The 16,384-nt window shown below is 48.2% G+C and overlaps 6 protein-coding genes across 6 annotated transcripts; 4 read left to right on the top strand and 2 right to left on the bottom strand.

The window, feature by feature from the left end:
- Positions 1-599: 599 nt before the first annotated feature.
- On the top strand, positions 600-2,411 carry N7484_009800 (uncharacterized protein; the record flags this gene model as incomplete). Its single annotated transcript, XM_057120187.1, has 4 exons — positions 600-661; positions 721-1,311; positions 1,368-2,201; positions 2,264-2,411. The coding sequence occupies 4 exons, from the start codon at positions 600-602 to the stop codon at positions 2,409-2,411; spliced, it is 1,635 nt and encodes a 544-aa protein (XP_056969742.1).
- A 104-nt stretch (positions 2,412-2,515) lies between these two features.
- On the bottom strand, positions 2,516-3,553 carry N7484_009799 (proline racemase family protein; the record flags this gene model as incomplete). Its single annotated transcript, XM_057120186.1, has 1 exon — positions 2,516-3,553. One exon carries the CDS (start codon positions 3,551-3,553, stop codon positions 2,516-2,518), a length of 1,038 nt encoding a protein of 345 aa, XP_056969741.1.
- An 825-nt stretch (positions 3,554-4,378) lies between these two features.
- Positions 4,379-8,680, top strand: N7484_009798 (transcriptional regulator family TF; the record flags this gene model as incomplete). Its single annotated transcript, XM_057120185.1, has 3 exons — positions 4,379-4,996; positions 5,047-5,700; positions 6,875-8,680. 3 exons carry the CDS (start codon positions 4,379-4,381, stop codon positions 8,678-8,680), a joined length of 3,078 nt encoding a protein of 1,025 aa, XP_056969740.1.
- A 1,456-nt stretch (positions 8,681-10,136) lies between these two features.
- On the top strand, positions 10,137-11,926 carry N7484_009797 (uncharacterized protein; the record flags this gene model as incomplete). Its single annotated transcript, XM_057120184.1, has 4 exons — positions 10,137-10,778; positions 10,829-11,028; positions 11,092-11,669; positions 11,721-11,926. The coding sequence occupies 4 exons, from the start codon at positions 10,137-10,139 to the stop codon at positions 11,924-11,926; spliced, it is 1,626 nt and encodes a 541-aa protein (XP_056969739.1).
- Positions 11,927-12,025: 99 nt separating this feature from the next.
- Positions 12,026-12,874, bottom strand: N7484_009796 (alpha/beta hydrolase; the record flags this gene model as incomplete). The annotated part of the gene is made up of 1 exon (XM_057120183.1): positions 12,026-12,874. The coding sequence occupies one exon, from the start codon at positions 12,872-12,874 to the stop codon at positions 12,026-12,028; it is 849 nt and encodes a 282-aa protein (XP_056969738.1).
- A 498-nt stretch (positions 12,875-13,372) lies between these two features.
- N7484_009795 (uncharacterized protein) lies at positions 13,373-15,348 on the top strand (the record flags this gene model as incomplete). The annotated part of the gene is made up of 2 exons (XM_057120182.1): positions 13,373-13,420; positions 13,507-15,348. The coding sequence occupies 2 exons, from the start codon at positions 13,373-13,375 to the stop codon at positions 15,346-15,348; spliced, it is 1,890 nt and encodes a 629-aa protein (XP_056969737.1).
- Between the last annotated feature and the right edge of the window lie 1,036 nt (positions 15,349-16,384).

Genomic DNA, 16,384 nt, shown 5'->3' with positions numbered 1-16,384 from the left:
ACACCAGCCCTCTACGACCCTCTACGCGATCAAATTTAGCTTGTAAGAAAATAAGCCGCATGGTACTAACCTAGTTTCGTATGTTCCCCGCTCTGGATGAAGCTGGTGTGAGGCCATTACAGCTCAGGCTGGGTCGAAGGATTCTATTCCCTACTAGCTCAGTGACCAGCTTCGAACTAGACACGCACCGTCGTTTAATGGCTCACACAACCCCTGCCATGTCCCCGCAAACACGAACTCATGACCAGATAAGAGATATTAGAGGACTAGGATGGGGTTGACTCTAATTAGGGAATCTACTAGCCCGGGGTATCTTGTTCAGTTAAAAGATGTCTTGTTTCTTCAGATCGGGCGTCGCAGGTGGAATAAGCTTTGTTCTTTGTACTTCTGTGTCGCACGGTGATTTCAAGATGCTTGTCTCTCTTATAACAGGAATCTTTTGTTTGTTTCCTTCATCGGGTCTTGCTAACGCTCTCGCGCCTGGAAATGCCGCACTACGAACTCGAAATGCGCCAGGGACGACCGATGGAGACACTATTAATACAATAGGGCGTGCCCTTCATAAGGCAACGCTACAGTCTCGCGATACCAAGCATTCAATGAATAGAACTTCTCTCGCCAAAAGCTGGAATGGCGCAACTTTATTTCTCTTTGGTGAAAGGTGAGAGCTTTTCATGGGTGCGAGCTTAGCCGGAAAACAAATCGCTAAGAGCCTCTCAGTTACACCACCGACGGAAATACCACTTTAGATCAGACTGCAGCCATTGAAATCATATGTTCTACCTGCTATGTCAATGGCTCAGTCACCGGTGACTTGACACTTACCGGAGGCTTCAACTTCACCGAAGCCATTGACAACGTCGGAGACGAAATCTTGAATATCACAGATACAGCCATCGATCAGCTAGAAACCTATGTCAAAACTGTCGCTGAAGATGCGGTTGAAGACATCGTCAATCTCGATCTTGAGGCCATTCCTTCCTGGCCGACCCTTGATCTAGTCTTCAATTTGGACAACGTTGCTGCTCTTCCAGAGGCCCAGATCCACTTTGAGTTCGACGACTTAGAATTGTATCTTGATCTTGACATTAAACTGTCAGCAGGCGCCACATACACGCTCAACGTATTCTCATCAGAGACCCCTGAGGGATTCCGAGTCCCAGGTCTCACAGTGGGAGCGGTCTTTAGCGTGGACTTGATCCTGATCGCTGATGCTGAGATCGACATTGGAAGCGGCATTCATATCAAACTCGAGGATGGGTTGAGCTTTGATCTGGAGATGTTCAATTCAAACGTGTCAAGCATTTCTGTGTAAGTTGGCATTCTTCAAACCGCGAAATCTGTCTGACCGAGAATATCTTTGATAGTCCCGGCGGAATTTACGAGTTTCTACCTGTCACTATTGCTGGTGAAGGCTCCTTGCAAGCTATTCTAAGCCTCAAGGCGAGCCTTGGTGTAGATATGTCTTCTAGCAGCCTGGAAGACGTGTTTACCTTCAGCGCTGGTGTTGAGGCCGATGTTTTTGCCTACGTGGCCGATTTTCTATTGCAAGTCAACGGTTCTACGGCGGTAGATGATGGCGACTGCGAATTAGCTGCCGTTGCAGAATACACGATGGCATTTGGAGCAGCAGCTGGCGCCACAGTTGCGGTTGAGGAGTACTCCTGGGGTCCATCGCCCAACACCACCGTCCCTGTCTGGTATACCACCTTGGCTAGTGTCTGCGCAACGAGCAAGGCATCATCAACCACGTCCGCTATGATCACTGCTCGGGCAGAGCTTAATGCACGAGATGATGTCTCCACGGCAGCTGTGTCGTCAACTGAGTCCTACACGATCGTCAATTGTCTCTCCTCGGGAATAATCAACTGTCCCGTGAATCTGCAGAATACTACTTCTTACCAGCGCATCGTCACTTCAGAAGTCACCGTTCAATCGGGATCTTCGGCGACGTTCCCTGCTAACACGTTTGCCTCTGTCACGAGCGCAATCCCATTTGGAACGAATGTGCGGAGTCTGCTTGCAACATCAGGATCTCCCACGTCCTATATTCCCGCAACCAGCACATCAACTACATCAGCAACGGGCGGTGGAAGCAGCGTTCTTGATGGTACGACAAATGGCACTAGCAATAAGCTCATCATCGGGTTAAGTGTTGGCTTGGGAGTTCCATTCCTGGCGGCTCTGATCCTTGGAATTGGGTAAGACATTCTCCCTTTTTTTATTTACTATGACTCTATGACTAATGGCTGGGTTATTTCAGATTCTACATTTTCAAGCGCAAGAAGTACTCTCTTGTGTCTCCACAGGTAGAGGCGACTCCCCAATACTCACCGTCCATGTCATACGACTTCCCTGGCATGCCGGGTACAATGAAAGATGCGACTCGGGTTCTCGCAACCGAGTCTTGATGTACAAAGACTTGTATGCTATACGATGATAAACCTTGAAGCGTTAAAGTTATGATACCTGTATTTAGTCTTCTTTGTCAAATTTAATTCGAACAATGCTTTTATTAATTCGGTGGCGTATGCCACTGATCGCCAAGACGAAAACCTTCTGGGAATGGATCCGTCGAATCTAAAACGACTTGTTTGAAGCTAGTAATCCAAGCCCGACCTTTGACCGTGGGAAGAATAGCAGGATATTTCCCGACTGTCGCTGTACCACGAATTCGACTGATAAACTCAGTCCCCAGAATACTGCGATGTTTGAAGATTTCGCCTTCTTTTATCTGGCCCCGAGCATGCAGAATTGCTAGCCGGGCAGATGTTCCGGTTCCACAGGGGCTTCGATCAAATCGTCCGGGGGAGACGACCACAGCATTGACAGAAATCTTGCAACCTTTTTCTGATGTCACAGGTTCCGTGAATGACAATACACTAAACCCTGTTATACCAGCATTTTCAGGATGAATCGGGGTATAAACCGCTTGAACCGCTCGCTTGATGCGTTCCGCAATCTCCACGAGTTTTGCAGATTCTTGGTTGTCGATCCTTAAGCCTAGTGATGCGGCATCAACCAACACATACATCATGCCTCCATAAGCGATGTCGACAGTCACCTCTCCAAGGCCTGGAACTGGGACTTTATAGTCGAGTTCGAGGACAAATGACGGCACATTATTGAATTCAACATTCTTGCACTTTCCGGCCTCGCATTCCGCAGTGACTGTCACCAGCCCGGCGGCAGTATCCAACGCTATTTTGGTGAAAGGTTCCTTCATGGGAATCATGCCGGTCTCTAAAAGGACGGTTGTGGTGCAAATAATGTTGGATCCGGACATAGGAGCATACTCCTCGCTTTCCATGATCAAGAATCCTGCATCGGCTCTCGGATCACAGGGTGGGAGAATGAGGTTCGTGTTCATGGATGCTCGGCCCCGTGGCTCGTTGAGAAGAAGCTGCCGAAGGTGATCTTTCTTGGTGGACATGTGAACGAGCTTTTCTTGCATGGTTTTTCCCGGTACGTCGAGAACGCCGCCGGTGATAACATCTCCGACTTCGCCCTCTGCATGGCAGCCGACGACGGTAAGTGAACGTGAGAAAGGCATGGCTGTTTTAAGATGGTTGAAAGGCGACTGAAACTTAAGTTCAATGTCACTTACGCTGGATCAAGGAAGACAATATATACCAGCATCCATCCAAGCACTAGTCATTCCAGCCTGCTTCTTTTCTCCAGCTTCTGTATTTGGAATTGATTGATAAACCAAATGCCCTCATTCGTGGCCAAGTTCATAATTCGATGCATCAAGCAATTGGTACCGAGTGAATTGCTTTTTCGAGGACTTTTTCGAAGTTTTGGTTTAATCCGCGCCGTAATCGCTGGCGCCATTAGCGCGATAAATCGTCATCTTCCCCTTTTCCCCCTCTCCCTCTCCCTCTCCCCCACGGTCTCAAATGATAGATCCCCGGATATAGATCCCGAGTAGGACCTGCTCCAGGATTCCAATGTGAAACTTACTGTTTAACATCGGCTCTTGCGCAGAGAAATCCGTGCTAAAAATAACGCAGCGAACTGTCCTCGCACGGACTTCAAATCGCCCATGGTCAGGAAGTTGGGGTCATGCTGATCTTAGTCCGGTGATTGACCTTCACGAGGGGTCACATGAGGCAACGCCCGTTCCTTTTTGTCAATCTGCATCCCTTGCAGGAGAGAATCATTTGCTGTCCCAAGGGGTCTTTGTTGAAACATTGTACTTTGTTCCCGATCACGTGGGCGGTTGTGACGGCGCTGTCGAGCGGGGATATGAGGAGAAAGAGTGCCCAATTCGATGGGATCCGAAATGCATTTGTCATGGAGAGCTCTATTTCCCTGAAGGAACGTTTGAGCAGCGCCTCAAAGCAGAAGGAATGTGTCACTTTGCCTGGTATTCGACATGGGGGCTCGATCTCGCGCAGGTTGTTTGTCCTGCAGGCGTCGGAAGAAGAAATGTGATGAACAGAAACCTATCTGCACAGCCTGTTTGCGCAATAGTCTTGGCTGTCTGTGGCCAGACTTAAGTCCACAGGGAGGATTGACATCGCAACTACAGGCATTGGACACGCGACCTGCAATTGAAGGTGCGCGGACCCTCGCCTTTGTTGCACATCCCAATTTCCCGACTAGATCAATTCCATCGAGTCCGTCCAACTTCGCTCTTCCGGGGTCTATCCCGCCAGTGTCTGAGACGTGGCGACTTCTAGATCATTACCTGAAGGACACTGCCAACCGTTTGTCATGTTTGCAAGACAGCCAAAACCCGTTCCTGCATACACTGCTCCCGGCTGCTCTCAATGACGAGCTTCTAATGAATTCGATTCTGGCCCTGTCTGGGGCACATATGATGCAGCGACTTCCTCAGTTAGATCGGGAAATGCAGTCTCTGACCTGGTCAAGCTATAATCGGGCATTGAAGCAGCTTAGAGTTGCCTTATCAACGGATTTCAGTACAGGCACTAGTATGGATGCAGCTTGGCGCGCTTTGCTAGTTGTCTTAATATTTTATTTATTAGAGGTAGGTCTGGACTCCTGGCTTGCCTGTAAATGTTGCTTATATGCATTTAGGCTACTAGAGGTACCGACCACAAGGCTATGCAAAGGCACCTCGACGGCGCGCACCACTTGATGGCCTATGCCGTACGCTCGGCCTTTAATCACACTCAGACCAGCATTGTATCGTTAACAACAGAGCTATACGTGTATCATTCTTCTCTTGCGTCATTCACAACGAATTGCCCACCCACATCACTACCCATATCTTCGATCGATTCTCCCATAGCGCCTGCCAACATTGATGGCGTAATGTGCGGCTGCGCTTATGAAATGTTCACATATGTGCCGAGGGTTTCGGCTCTCTTATGGGACTTTATGTCACATGACCCGGAGCTGCGCCGGAAGGATTTCATTATCCAATACCATGAGATAAGTGCTCGGATTAGAGCTTGGGAGCCGTATAGCGAACAACCAGGCATGGTCCCCTGTGCAAAACTTTATCAACAAAGCCTCCTACTACTTTTGGAATCTCATTTTGCGGGTAATGCCGGTAATGGGGCACAAATTAACATTGAGCACGCCTTTGAAAGTCTCGAATCGCTGCTTGCACGCTTGCCTCCAACCTCACCCATTGCCACCACGGCCACTTGGCCTCTCTTTGTCTTTGGGATCCTCGCTCAACATAGCCACCACAAAATGCTGATTCGTACCTATCTACAGTGTTTGGTAAAAGAGTTCGGAATGGGGATCATGTCAACGGCCCTGAGTCAATTAGAAATAGTATGGAAGGAAGAGTCTAACCAAAATATGGTCAGCAGGTTCTTCTCGAACCAGAGCAATTTAATATTGATTTGCTAAACCTTGGCATGGCCATGACCAATCACTGTACGATAGTATATATTTTAGCAAATAACATTCGCGCTAGATCCAGCCACAAAGCTTTCCACCTTCCCCTGAATGCATATGTACCCGCCTAAATGCGGCCAATGCTGTGGCTGTTGTATCAGGTCACACGGAGCGATATTGTCAGGTCGGGAGTTCTGTTAGATAGCAACAGACTATTCTACATAGCCATCATATATACCCTTCATGAGTTGCTTTAACCTTTTTGTTTCCATAATACTTACACTGACTAGTGCTTTTGAAGAACTAGCAGCCTGCGTATGTACGATGATTAAGTAGGTCAAGTTAGGCTAGATACTAGGGCGATCAGGTGAACTGTATCTTTATGTAGCATTTCCCTTGTAAAATCGAGCCAAGACTCAAGAGGCGGTATAAGGTCACCGTGACATAGCGCCATGAATTTAAACAGTAACTGTTTATCTTCAGCAACATCACGAGACCTCAATCCAACAAAATAAGGCGTTTGTCTAGGGAAGGAACACGATCGACGGGTGGTCCACTCTTCGTGGTATCAATCTGGCGGGTTCCATACCCCGATCTGGAAGTCAAACACGCCAGTGGATGAATGTGTGTTGCCACGACATCGAATCGGTGGGGCGACAAAGAAAGATAGCAAAGTTGCCAGGTGGCGTAAGATGCGGTGACTTTCAAGAATCCAAGTTATTGGGCGTGTCAACAGCACTGGTTCCTTTGGATCCGAGAAGTGATGTGCGGGGTAAAACGGTGAGGCGATATCCGGCCCGATCACCTGAAGTCGTTCGGACAATGATAAGGCGCATTCGTTTCCCATAAAGAACTTGTCCACTTCTACTCGCTTTCTCGGTCGGAAAAATGCCCCGCACGAGTGAGTCTGCGCGACAGAAAGGGCAGAAGAACCCGAATCGGTGTAAGCCCAAATCTAAAGGAGGTTGTCAGAAATGCAAGGAACGGCGAGTAAGTTGAGGTGTGATTAATGCTTTTCTCTACATCGGCCCCGTCGGACTAACATGACCCAAAGCGCAGGTGCGATGAAACTAGACCTAGTTGTCGAGAGTGCTCGAGGAAGGGCTTCATATGCCCTGGGTATCAGAAAAAGCCTCTAGAATGGCGATATGTTTTCCAAGATGGGGATCAAGGTGAAGATCAAGAGCAAATTCAGTTTGACTCGCCACCAACAGTGGAGCCATCAGAATCGCTTATTGCTCTAGCACAAGATGCTTCCGGAGGCATAGAAAGCGACACGGAGGCTAGCCACAGCAAGCACCTACAAGAGCTGTGGGACGAGGCGAGCTCCACAATATTGGACCAACTTCCAGACGTTGAAACGTCTATGGATCTCCGTTCCAAGCCAGACTTCAGGTTGAACGATATCACTGTTTTCAAGACGACAACACAATCAGATAGCCTGGCAAGTCTGCATCGCCGACTGGCTAATACAGCGGTACCCGCTTTTCTGATTCACATGCCAGCCATTCTAGTCCAATACTACTTTGACTTTGTCTGCAAAGCATGGTCATCGTTTGACTCGCCTTTGAATCCATTCCGGCTCATCGTCAGTCGCCTTTGGAGTCAAAATGCGGCAATCTACTATGCTATTCAGAGTATGGCGGCGGCCTCGCTTGCAAATGATTTTCCGAGTATGAGGGCGATTGGGATTCAAACACAACAACAAGCAATTGCATGTCTTCGAAACAATCCTCGCATAGGTTCGCTGCATCGAGATGATCACGATGACGAGTTTTTCCTTGCTCTTCTAATGATCGGCTTAACAACAGCTTGGCACAACGCCTCCGACTTGGGGCTGGAATATTTGAAAGAGGCGAAGGATTACCTCGTGAACCAGCAACAAATGTGTCAGAGTCCCGAATCTACGTTTGCAAAACAATACCCTCTTTTCCAGCAATGCTTGCTTTATTGGAACATGATGGCCGCTTTTGTGGCTGAGGACTCGCTGCTTCTGAGTGAAGAGAAGGTGCTGGAAAGACCTGACACAGAGATGTCGGTATACTTGGTGGATGGTCAAGCCCTTCCTCATCCATGGACAGGGCCACTTTCTAAATCAATCAGCCTTTTCTACCAAACGGCTAAATTGATTCGAGCTGCCCGTATCTCCTATCGCACCCGCGACGAAGATCTAGATCTAGCAAATATTGATTTTGACTTTCTCGTCGAGGAGATAAACCAACATGGAACAGCCGAACGGCTTGAAGAAGAAATCTTGTTTACAGGTATTTCTTCTTACTGTGGACCGGTTGATATTGGGGATACAGACACGCCCCCAACCCACTTCATCACTCTAGCAGAAGCATATCGCTGCACAGCCCTACTTCAAATCTACCATGTCTTCCCCGACATTCTAGATGAGCGTCTTAGACGCGAAAAGTCCCCAGAGCAAGAACCTTCCGTTCTCTTCTCTCTTCTCTTTGGACCAGATTCCACATTACCCACGGTGGAAGAAGCACGTCGGGTATTGGCACTCCACATCGTATCGCTTCTTGATCAAATACCTCCCACATCTGGAACTAGATGTATGCACCCTGTAGTTCTTACCTGCATTTCGAGCGATCTTGTGTTTTCAAATCAATCTCTTTTCGGTCCCGCGGCGAATGCCATTGCTTGTTTAAGCGCCTTAGACGTGGAGATTGCTCAGGCTCGGCGAAAGGTTAGTATGTGGTTTTCGGAACTTACCTTGATTCTTCCAAAATTGCGGTTACAACGCATGTCTCGCATTGTGCACGAAACTTGGAGTAGAGCGGATGCTGGCGTTAGTGAATATTGGCTGGACATAATGCTTGAACATAACCTTGAGACTATGATGGGATAATAATAATACCAATTCATACCTTATATCTGCACTGGTCACCGTAAAGAGGGGAAATCTCTGGATGATATACTCCATAAATATCTACAGTATTGGCAGGGTATTCATAATAATGTTTCAGGTTATGAGAGTAGGGGGCTAAGGGGGCTAACATCACTGATATCATTATCTTGGGGATCCGATGCTCAGGGGGAGGTCTCGTGATCGGCTTCCACTGTTTCTCATCCGAAGAAAAAAAGCCACTGACGGCTACATATACGAATTTTTATTGGCTAGACAGAGAGTTTCCCGTCTTTGCGGGGGTGCCAAGTTCCGAAACTATGTCGATAGGGAATCGTAATCGTTAAGATTTCTACTTGAGGCTGATACTTTTACGTGGCCCATCCTTATCTGAAATGGGCCCATCAGATTCCTCGGATGCTCTCCTTTCTCGGACTAGCCTAGCCGCTGTGCATTAGCCCAGCCGCGAACTCTGGCTCAGTAGGCCCTGAGCGTATAGAGGTTGGGATAACAAAGTTGGCTTTGAGTCTTCGGTCAAGATAGTATTACATTATGAGATCACAAGAGATGACAATCACCTAGTCTCGTGTCTCAGAGGAAAGATAAACTGCTTCTGGACTAACGTTCCAATCACGTCTTCGGGGCGCTAATGTCAAGCTCCACAATAATTGTTCAGTTGGATACCTAATCTTTCCAATCTTCAGTTCAAATCCCTCAGCACAATGGTATCAAGACACTCTCGCAATTTGATATTTAATTGATAAGATTTTGCGTTGCTTCCATATACGCACACGACAACGTGATCCTTGCGTACCCTAAGGCGTTTCAAAATTCAAAATGCCTCATAGAGAATGTCACTTCACTTTGAAAAAGACTTGCTCCATACAAGCTCATCGATGTCATAAACTCTAGTCTCATGACCCAGGGGGGCTAGAGAGTCTTTAATAGTGCTACCCTATAAACCAATTCAATGTGACTCACTTTGCAAAAGACCCTATAAAGCGGGGATAATCAATGGATTCATCGCAGAGTTGATCTTACCTTTTTGGGTAGGGAAGTCCCTCTAGTGACCAAGCGGTCCAGCTAGTAATTCTGATCCTGATTTCAATGTCTCGGCATTGCTCCGCACTGTGCGTCATCATGCCTACTCCAATAAAAACAAGGTGATAGGCAATTACCCCACGTTTCATGTCCAGGGTGCCGATCATGCTACGGAAAGGTCCACAAGACAAAAACATCGACCTTTAGGATGATTACCACTAGTAAAACTTATCGTAGGCCGTCAAGTATTATTCGCTACATTCAATCTTATGATACATAGCACGTAGCCTTTCAGGGCCCGAATATATAACGCCCCAATCACTCTGGAGGACCGCTACATAAGGGGTCTGTGTTCTCCCAACTTTTCAACTCATTTCAGTCTTGATCCTTTTATCTACCAGGAGTCGTGGTTCTAATCATGGCGACCAAGATAGATTCCCATTCACAGTCGGCTTCTGCGCCAAGTCATCCTTCATTCGATGAAAAAGACGCCAAATATGGTGCCGACCTTGAACAATCCGACTCGGTCCCGGCAAATGGCCTCCTGGAAGCCCTTGGCTATGAGCCCGAGCTCACAAGGAACAGATCAACACTTCAAGTGGCTTTCATGTCCTTCGTTCTCGCATCCATTCCTTACGGATTGTCAACGACATTCATTTACCCACTCTACGGCGGGGGTCCCGTGAATATTATCTGGGGATGGCTGATGGTATCAGCGATTATCCTTTGCGTCGGAGCCTCCCTGGGTGAGATCACTTCAGTCTACCCAACTGCCGGAGGCGTCTATTACCAAACATTTATGCTCTCTTCACCCGCGTATCGAAGAATCTTTGCCTGGATTTGCGGTTGGTCCTACGTGGTAGGCAATATCATGATCACGCTCGCTGTGAACTTTGGGTCAGCCCAATTTATAGTCGCCTGTGTCAATGTGTTTGAAACATCCTCGGGAGCTGGAGTCCTTGCAGGAGAAACGTATCAGATATTTCTCATCTTCTTGGCCATCACCCTTTTGTGTAACGCTGTCTCGGCATTTGGTAATAAATGGCTACCCCATCTTGATGTACGTTGGACTCGTGCTTCTGTTGGATGTTTGACTCACACCTCTTCTAGACATTTGCCATTTTCTGGACACTAGCTGGTGTCTTGGCGACTGTTATCTGCGTCTTGGTCATTGCTAAGAATGGCAGACATGATGCTGCGTACGTGTTTACGAACTTTGAGCCTCAGTCAGGATGGCCGGTTGGCTGGTCGTTCTGTGTTGGACTTTTACAAGCAGCTTATACGACTTCATCGACTGGGATGGTCATATCGTATGTACCGCCTTTTCTCTCAAAGTTTCCTTGTCCTCGATCGTGTATACTCACATCTTACAGAATGTGCGAAGAAGTCCAAGAACCATCCCGCCAGGTCCCAAAAGCTATTGTCGGCACGATCATTCTGAACACACTCGCAGGTCTTCTTTTCCTGATTCCCTTGGTCTTCGTGCTTCCCAATACAGAAGAGCTTCTTGCACTTCAGTCTGGCCAACCTATTCCCAGCATAATCAAATCAGCCATTGGTAACTCGGCTGGTGCATTTCTTCTACTGCTTCCACTTGCCGTCCTCGCATTACTATGCGGTATTGGATGCACCACAGCTGTATCGCGATCTGTGTGGGCATTTGCAAGAGATGGGGGTGTTCCTTATTCCCGCAAATGGAAGGAGGTGAATAAGACCCTGGGTGTTCCTTTCAATGCTATGATGCTGGGTATGGTAATAGAGATCGCCCTTGGACTTATCTACTTTGGATCAACCACTGCATTCAATGCTTTCTCTGGAGTCGGTGTCATTACTCTTACCGTGAGTTATGCTTGTCCAATTGCTGTCTCCTTTGCTGGAGGGCGGAAGCAGATCAGAAACGGAAATTTTGACTTGGGGAAACTCGGGGTGTTTTGTAATGTTGTGGCTTTAGGTGGGCTTTGACTCTTTCCCTTTCAGAAACTCTTACTAACTTGAATCGCAGCCTGGAGCATCCTGGTTGTGCCTCTCTTCTGTATGCCCTCATATATTCCTGTCACTGCAGAAACCGTCAACTATGCCCCAGTTGTCTTTGTCGCCTTCATCATTATGGCTACCGCTTGGTATTGGGCATGGGGACGGAAGAAGTATGTTGGGCCACCGAGCATTGATGATGCGGTAGTTGATCTTCGTATTGATGGGTCGCCATAGAATGGATCGACACCAGAAGATGTGATAATTGTATTTTTGTATTTCAAATGGCCCTATACCTGTCTGATAAGAATCATAACAAGTGGTTTCCTTGGCCCTCTAATGATTTTGTTCCACCTGTTTTTGGATGAACCTAACAATTTGGTCGAATCCTTTAGGCTCTGCAATCCAATGGCCTTCTACTTCAGCACCAATAAACTCGTGATATTCGGTTGTGAGGTTAAAGCCCTGAAGGACCCGGGCTGCTTGACGGCCTAGTCTCACAGGAACCCATTCATCATCCGAGCCATGACTCAGAAATATTGCAGTTGATAGAACAGATAAGTCAGTATTTTCATTGATATGTGTCGTGTTTGGACCAGCAATCACATCCAACAACAACTGAGACCCTTGGCGTCGCTTGCTGGGCACATCTAATCGGTCAGGAATATTTGAAAATCCTTTGATGAGATTCTCTGCCTGTCCAGCATAAGGCAACCACCCACAAAATCCCAAAACACCACCAAGGGGCCCTTGGGTTCTCCCTGGTGCGCAAAGCAGTGTCCACAGGGCGGTCGCCATACCCTGGCTGATGCCCCCGAGGTAGACACGATGAGGATTACCACCAACTTGCTCGATCTCACGATCTAACAGTTCTAGCATATGCATTACTGACTCCCTGAGTCCATCGACTTGTAGTTCTTGTTTTGCTTCGATGTCTTCGAGGGAGTATGCATCAAACCAAGATGGCATGTCTTCTTGAAACCTTGCACTCCATCGGTCACCAGAAGTCGGAAAGACCCAGCGAAAGTTCGGGAGACTGTCGGGCAAGTTTTTCCCCTGTGAAGTCACAGAGGAAAATAACTCTTCAGCGAATTCCGGGCCATCGCTTCCCCGGCCATGAAGTACAATGGCCGTATGGGTATGCTCATTTCGAGGGGCTCGTATGTGAGGCTCCGGGAACTGCATATTATCGCGTCAAGAATGAGAATTTAGCAAATGCCTATGAATTTATCGTAAAATATGGCCTTCAGCGGCTGCTGGATGCGCTAAAATACAGTGAAGTGTGTTTGAGCCGCTTGTTGTTGAGAGCGTTCCGTGATGATCAATGATTTGCGCCTAACCACGGGACAACTGCCGCATTGATGACAGCTCGACGTCGGCTAGCTAGCTGTGTTAGCTGAAAATTATCCGCAATCTATGAGCACTGAATATATTTGGCGTATCTGATTATGTATAGTAGTATGTACGTTGAAACCTGTTGATTCATCCTCAGTTGTATTGGTGTGATTAGTCATGTGACGTCAAGCGCGTTTGTTTACATTTTGGACTCGCTTCGACTTAAACTTCAACGCCAGAACATCCACTTGTCCAATTCCCTCCCCCACTCCAATCCACAATTTTCTCTCGGGGTCGCATCCGATCTTACATCATTTCCACTTGAAAACACACACTTTACCTTTAGCGATGGCGGTTCGGCGTTCCGCCCGCCTGCGTAGCCAGGGAACTCCAGATGTGCGTGTCCTAGCAACGCCCGAGGGAGGGGCTTGCAATGTCATGGCTAAAACATGATCCAGACTAACATATGGTTACCTCATTAGAGCGATGAATCTACCCCTCAGCCTGTCGCACCTTCTCAACTTCCTTCTGTTGAGGAAAACGATGAGGCGCCGAGTAATGATCAGCCTGCTGTCCGCACACCAGTCACCAAAAAGACGACCCAGAAACGTATTTTCACAAATTCGCACCAGGAGTCCAAGGAGGCTAGAACACCAACTAGCGCGTCTGCTGTTCGCCCGTCTGCGAACGAAATGCATCCTAGCAAGGCACACCAAAGCACTACCAAGAAAGTCGATTCAGGCCTAATCCTCGGTTTCAACCCCATCAAGAAAGACGCGGCCGGAAATGTCTTGAAAGAGGGCGCGGTTGAAAAGACTCCTTCCAAGACCAAGCCCTCGCCTGCGCCCAGTCAATTCGGTACACCAGGCTACGAGTTCAAATTCGGACAAGAGTCAGATCTGAGCAATGCGGCCCAGCAATTAATGGAAACAATTCGTCAGGAGGCCAGGCAGGCTAGAGCAAACATGGAGCCGACCGAAGCAGAACAGCAGAAGCGCGATCTTCGGGCTCCCATCGAACGAAAGATCGCAAAAGCAAGGGGTCAGGCGGGACGGTTCAGCGATGTGCATATGGCCGAGTTCAAGAAAATGGACTCGATTGCCAATCACCCTTCCTCTTTCCGGGCCGCTCCTGGTCGCTTCGAGCCTGCAACAAAGTCATTGAAGCGTACAAAGTCCAAGGCTCAGTTGGACGAACCCGAACCCCAAAACGAGTCGCCATCACGATCCTCGTCGTCAGCAAAGCCATCGGCCGTGCCTGTTCCTACTGCCACGGCTAAGCGTGTCAAACGCAACGCCGCAGATGATACAACAGCCAGCCGTTCAAACGTTGAGGGTGCTGAAAAGAAAGAAGATGCTGCACCGAAACCTGTTGCCCCTCGGGCGCGGCCTCGCTCCGCAGTTCGCAGCTCTCTGATGACACCGACTCGGTCTTCCATGGCGCGCACGTCATCAATCTCCCTTAGCCTCAAGGCCCCCAAAACATCGCTGATTCCTTCTTTGGCACGCTCGCCCTCCACCCAGGCTCTGGCCTCTCCGCGCACTCCTCGAACTGAATTCAACCCGCGGTTCAAGACTAACCTGCCCACGTTTAACAATCTTAAGTCTATTCTTCGCAGACGCCAGCCATTATTCTCTCGCAACCCAGCCAAGATTGCCGCTGGTACTCATACTGCTGCCCCTGACTTCAACCCTGACTTGCTTTTCGCTGGCCAGAATGATCAGAATGACGCCGCCCCAAGTCCATCGCCAAAGAAGCACGTTGAATTTACCCCCAGCGTCAAGTCTCGTCATGGAGTGGCTGAGGCCTCCCCTTCCCCTTCCAAGGTTCCCACCACTCCATCCCGTTCCAAGCTGTCTGAGATTGTCTATCCAACTCTCCCTACTCTTACCCCGGATCATAAATCAGCTACTGAGGCCAGCACTACTCCGACCGGGTCACCCTCTATTCGCCATGTTCGCTCCTCGGAAGTGGGCAAATTGGAGCCTACCTGGCCCGAGCTCCCCGTCGTGGCCCACGGGGTGTCTCATGGTCTGAGTAACAAGAAGAGACGCCGGGAGGACTTTGACGATGATGATGTTCCCAATGCCGAGGATGCTGAGAACGTGCCACCTTCTGACGCCCAGTCCGATGAGCGTGGTACGAAGAGATTGAAGGCAAACCCGCCTACTCCCAGCCCTATCAAATCACGTCCTATGAAAACTCCAAATCGCTCTGTTTCCTCCAATCGGTTTGGCACCCCTGCTAGTACGAAACAGAAGCGTCCGGGCATGCTCAGTCTGAGTCGTTTGAACATGCTCGCCAAACCAAAGGGACAGGCTTAAACCCCGTTTTGGCGTGAATGACGCCTGGAGCGTTTACTGGGCATTTGGTTCCTGGTGCCACCCGACTTCAGTGCATAGGACCTTTTGGTCCGTGTTTTGATAACCGTTTAATCTTCCACTTGGCCGCTGCCTGCTGCTCTGCTTCTCTGGCGGTAACCGCATTTTTACCTTGTTGCATTTTATCTTTTTCTATTCCCCTCATGGCTTCTACGTCTTTTTTTGTGGGTGTCTCATTCTTTTCTTTCTTTTTGATTTTCACATACTATGTGTTCCGGTCTGCATCTACGGTTTGCTGGAGCCGGAAAATAACCAATTTAGGCATGGTGGCGGTGTTTCTGTCTTTTTTTTCTTTCTCTTTTCTTTTCGTTGGCTGGTCCCTCTCTTTCCTGCTTGTCTGTTTCTATGGCCACTCATTACTTTGCTCTGATCTTGTGCCATTATTGATCCTCAGGTTCAGCTTGGCTCTCTTTTGGCTGGACAATTGCCAGGTTTTGGTGACTGGAGACGAGCTATGGGTATGGTGCTTCTTTGCCATTTTGCCTGCTTTTAGGCCTATGTATGACATAATGACTTCACAAGATTCCTTTCAAAATTGTTATTACGCTTGATCTGATTCCAAGAAGCCATCGCGTAAGATAATGCCTGTGTAGATGAAGTCATGGTGGTTACTTTAACTTGCACATTTTCGAGGTTCACAGCAGCCGTGCTCTTTTCAACTACGATCAACCGGGTTTTACAAACTCGGTGTAGAAGGTGAAGCGTGAGAAGCATTTTATCTCTATGTACATTAGAGATTATTGGTCGTGGGGAAAATTCAAGCTAAAAATACAGTGGAAGTATAACGAGTACAGAGTCAAATCAGTAAACCACTCAGAGGGGGAATGAAATAAGGATTAATAATCGCAGATACGCGAAATATCCCTCAAGGGACAAAAAGAAAGATAGGACGTGAGGCGTGACATAACAAGTCGTGGAGGGTAACTCAAGGTGGAAAGGCTTTTCAGGGGGGTATAATGGCGTCATGGCAAACGGAAGA

Source organism: Penicillium longicatenatum, assembly GCF_028827895.1.
Source record: "Penicillium longicatenatum strain IBT 33135 chromosome Unknown contig_6_segment0_segment0, whole genome shotgun sequence".
In the NCBI taxonomy this organism is placed as follows: domain Eukaryota; kingdom Fungi; phylum Ascomycota; class Eurotiomycetes; order Eurotiales; family Aspergillaceae; genus Penicillium; species Penicillium longicatenatum.
This window is presented reverse-complemented; position numbering and strand designations above follow the sequence as displayed.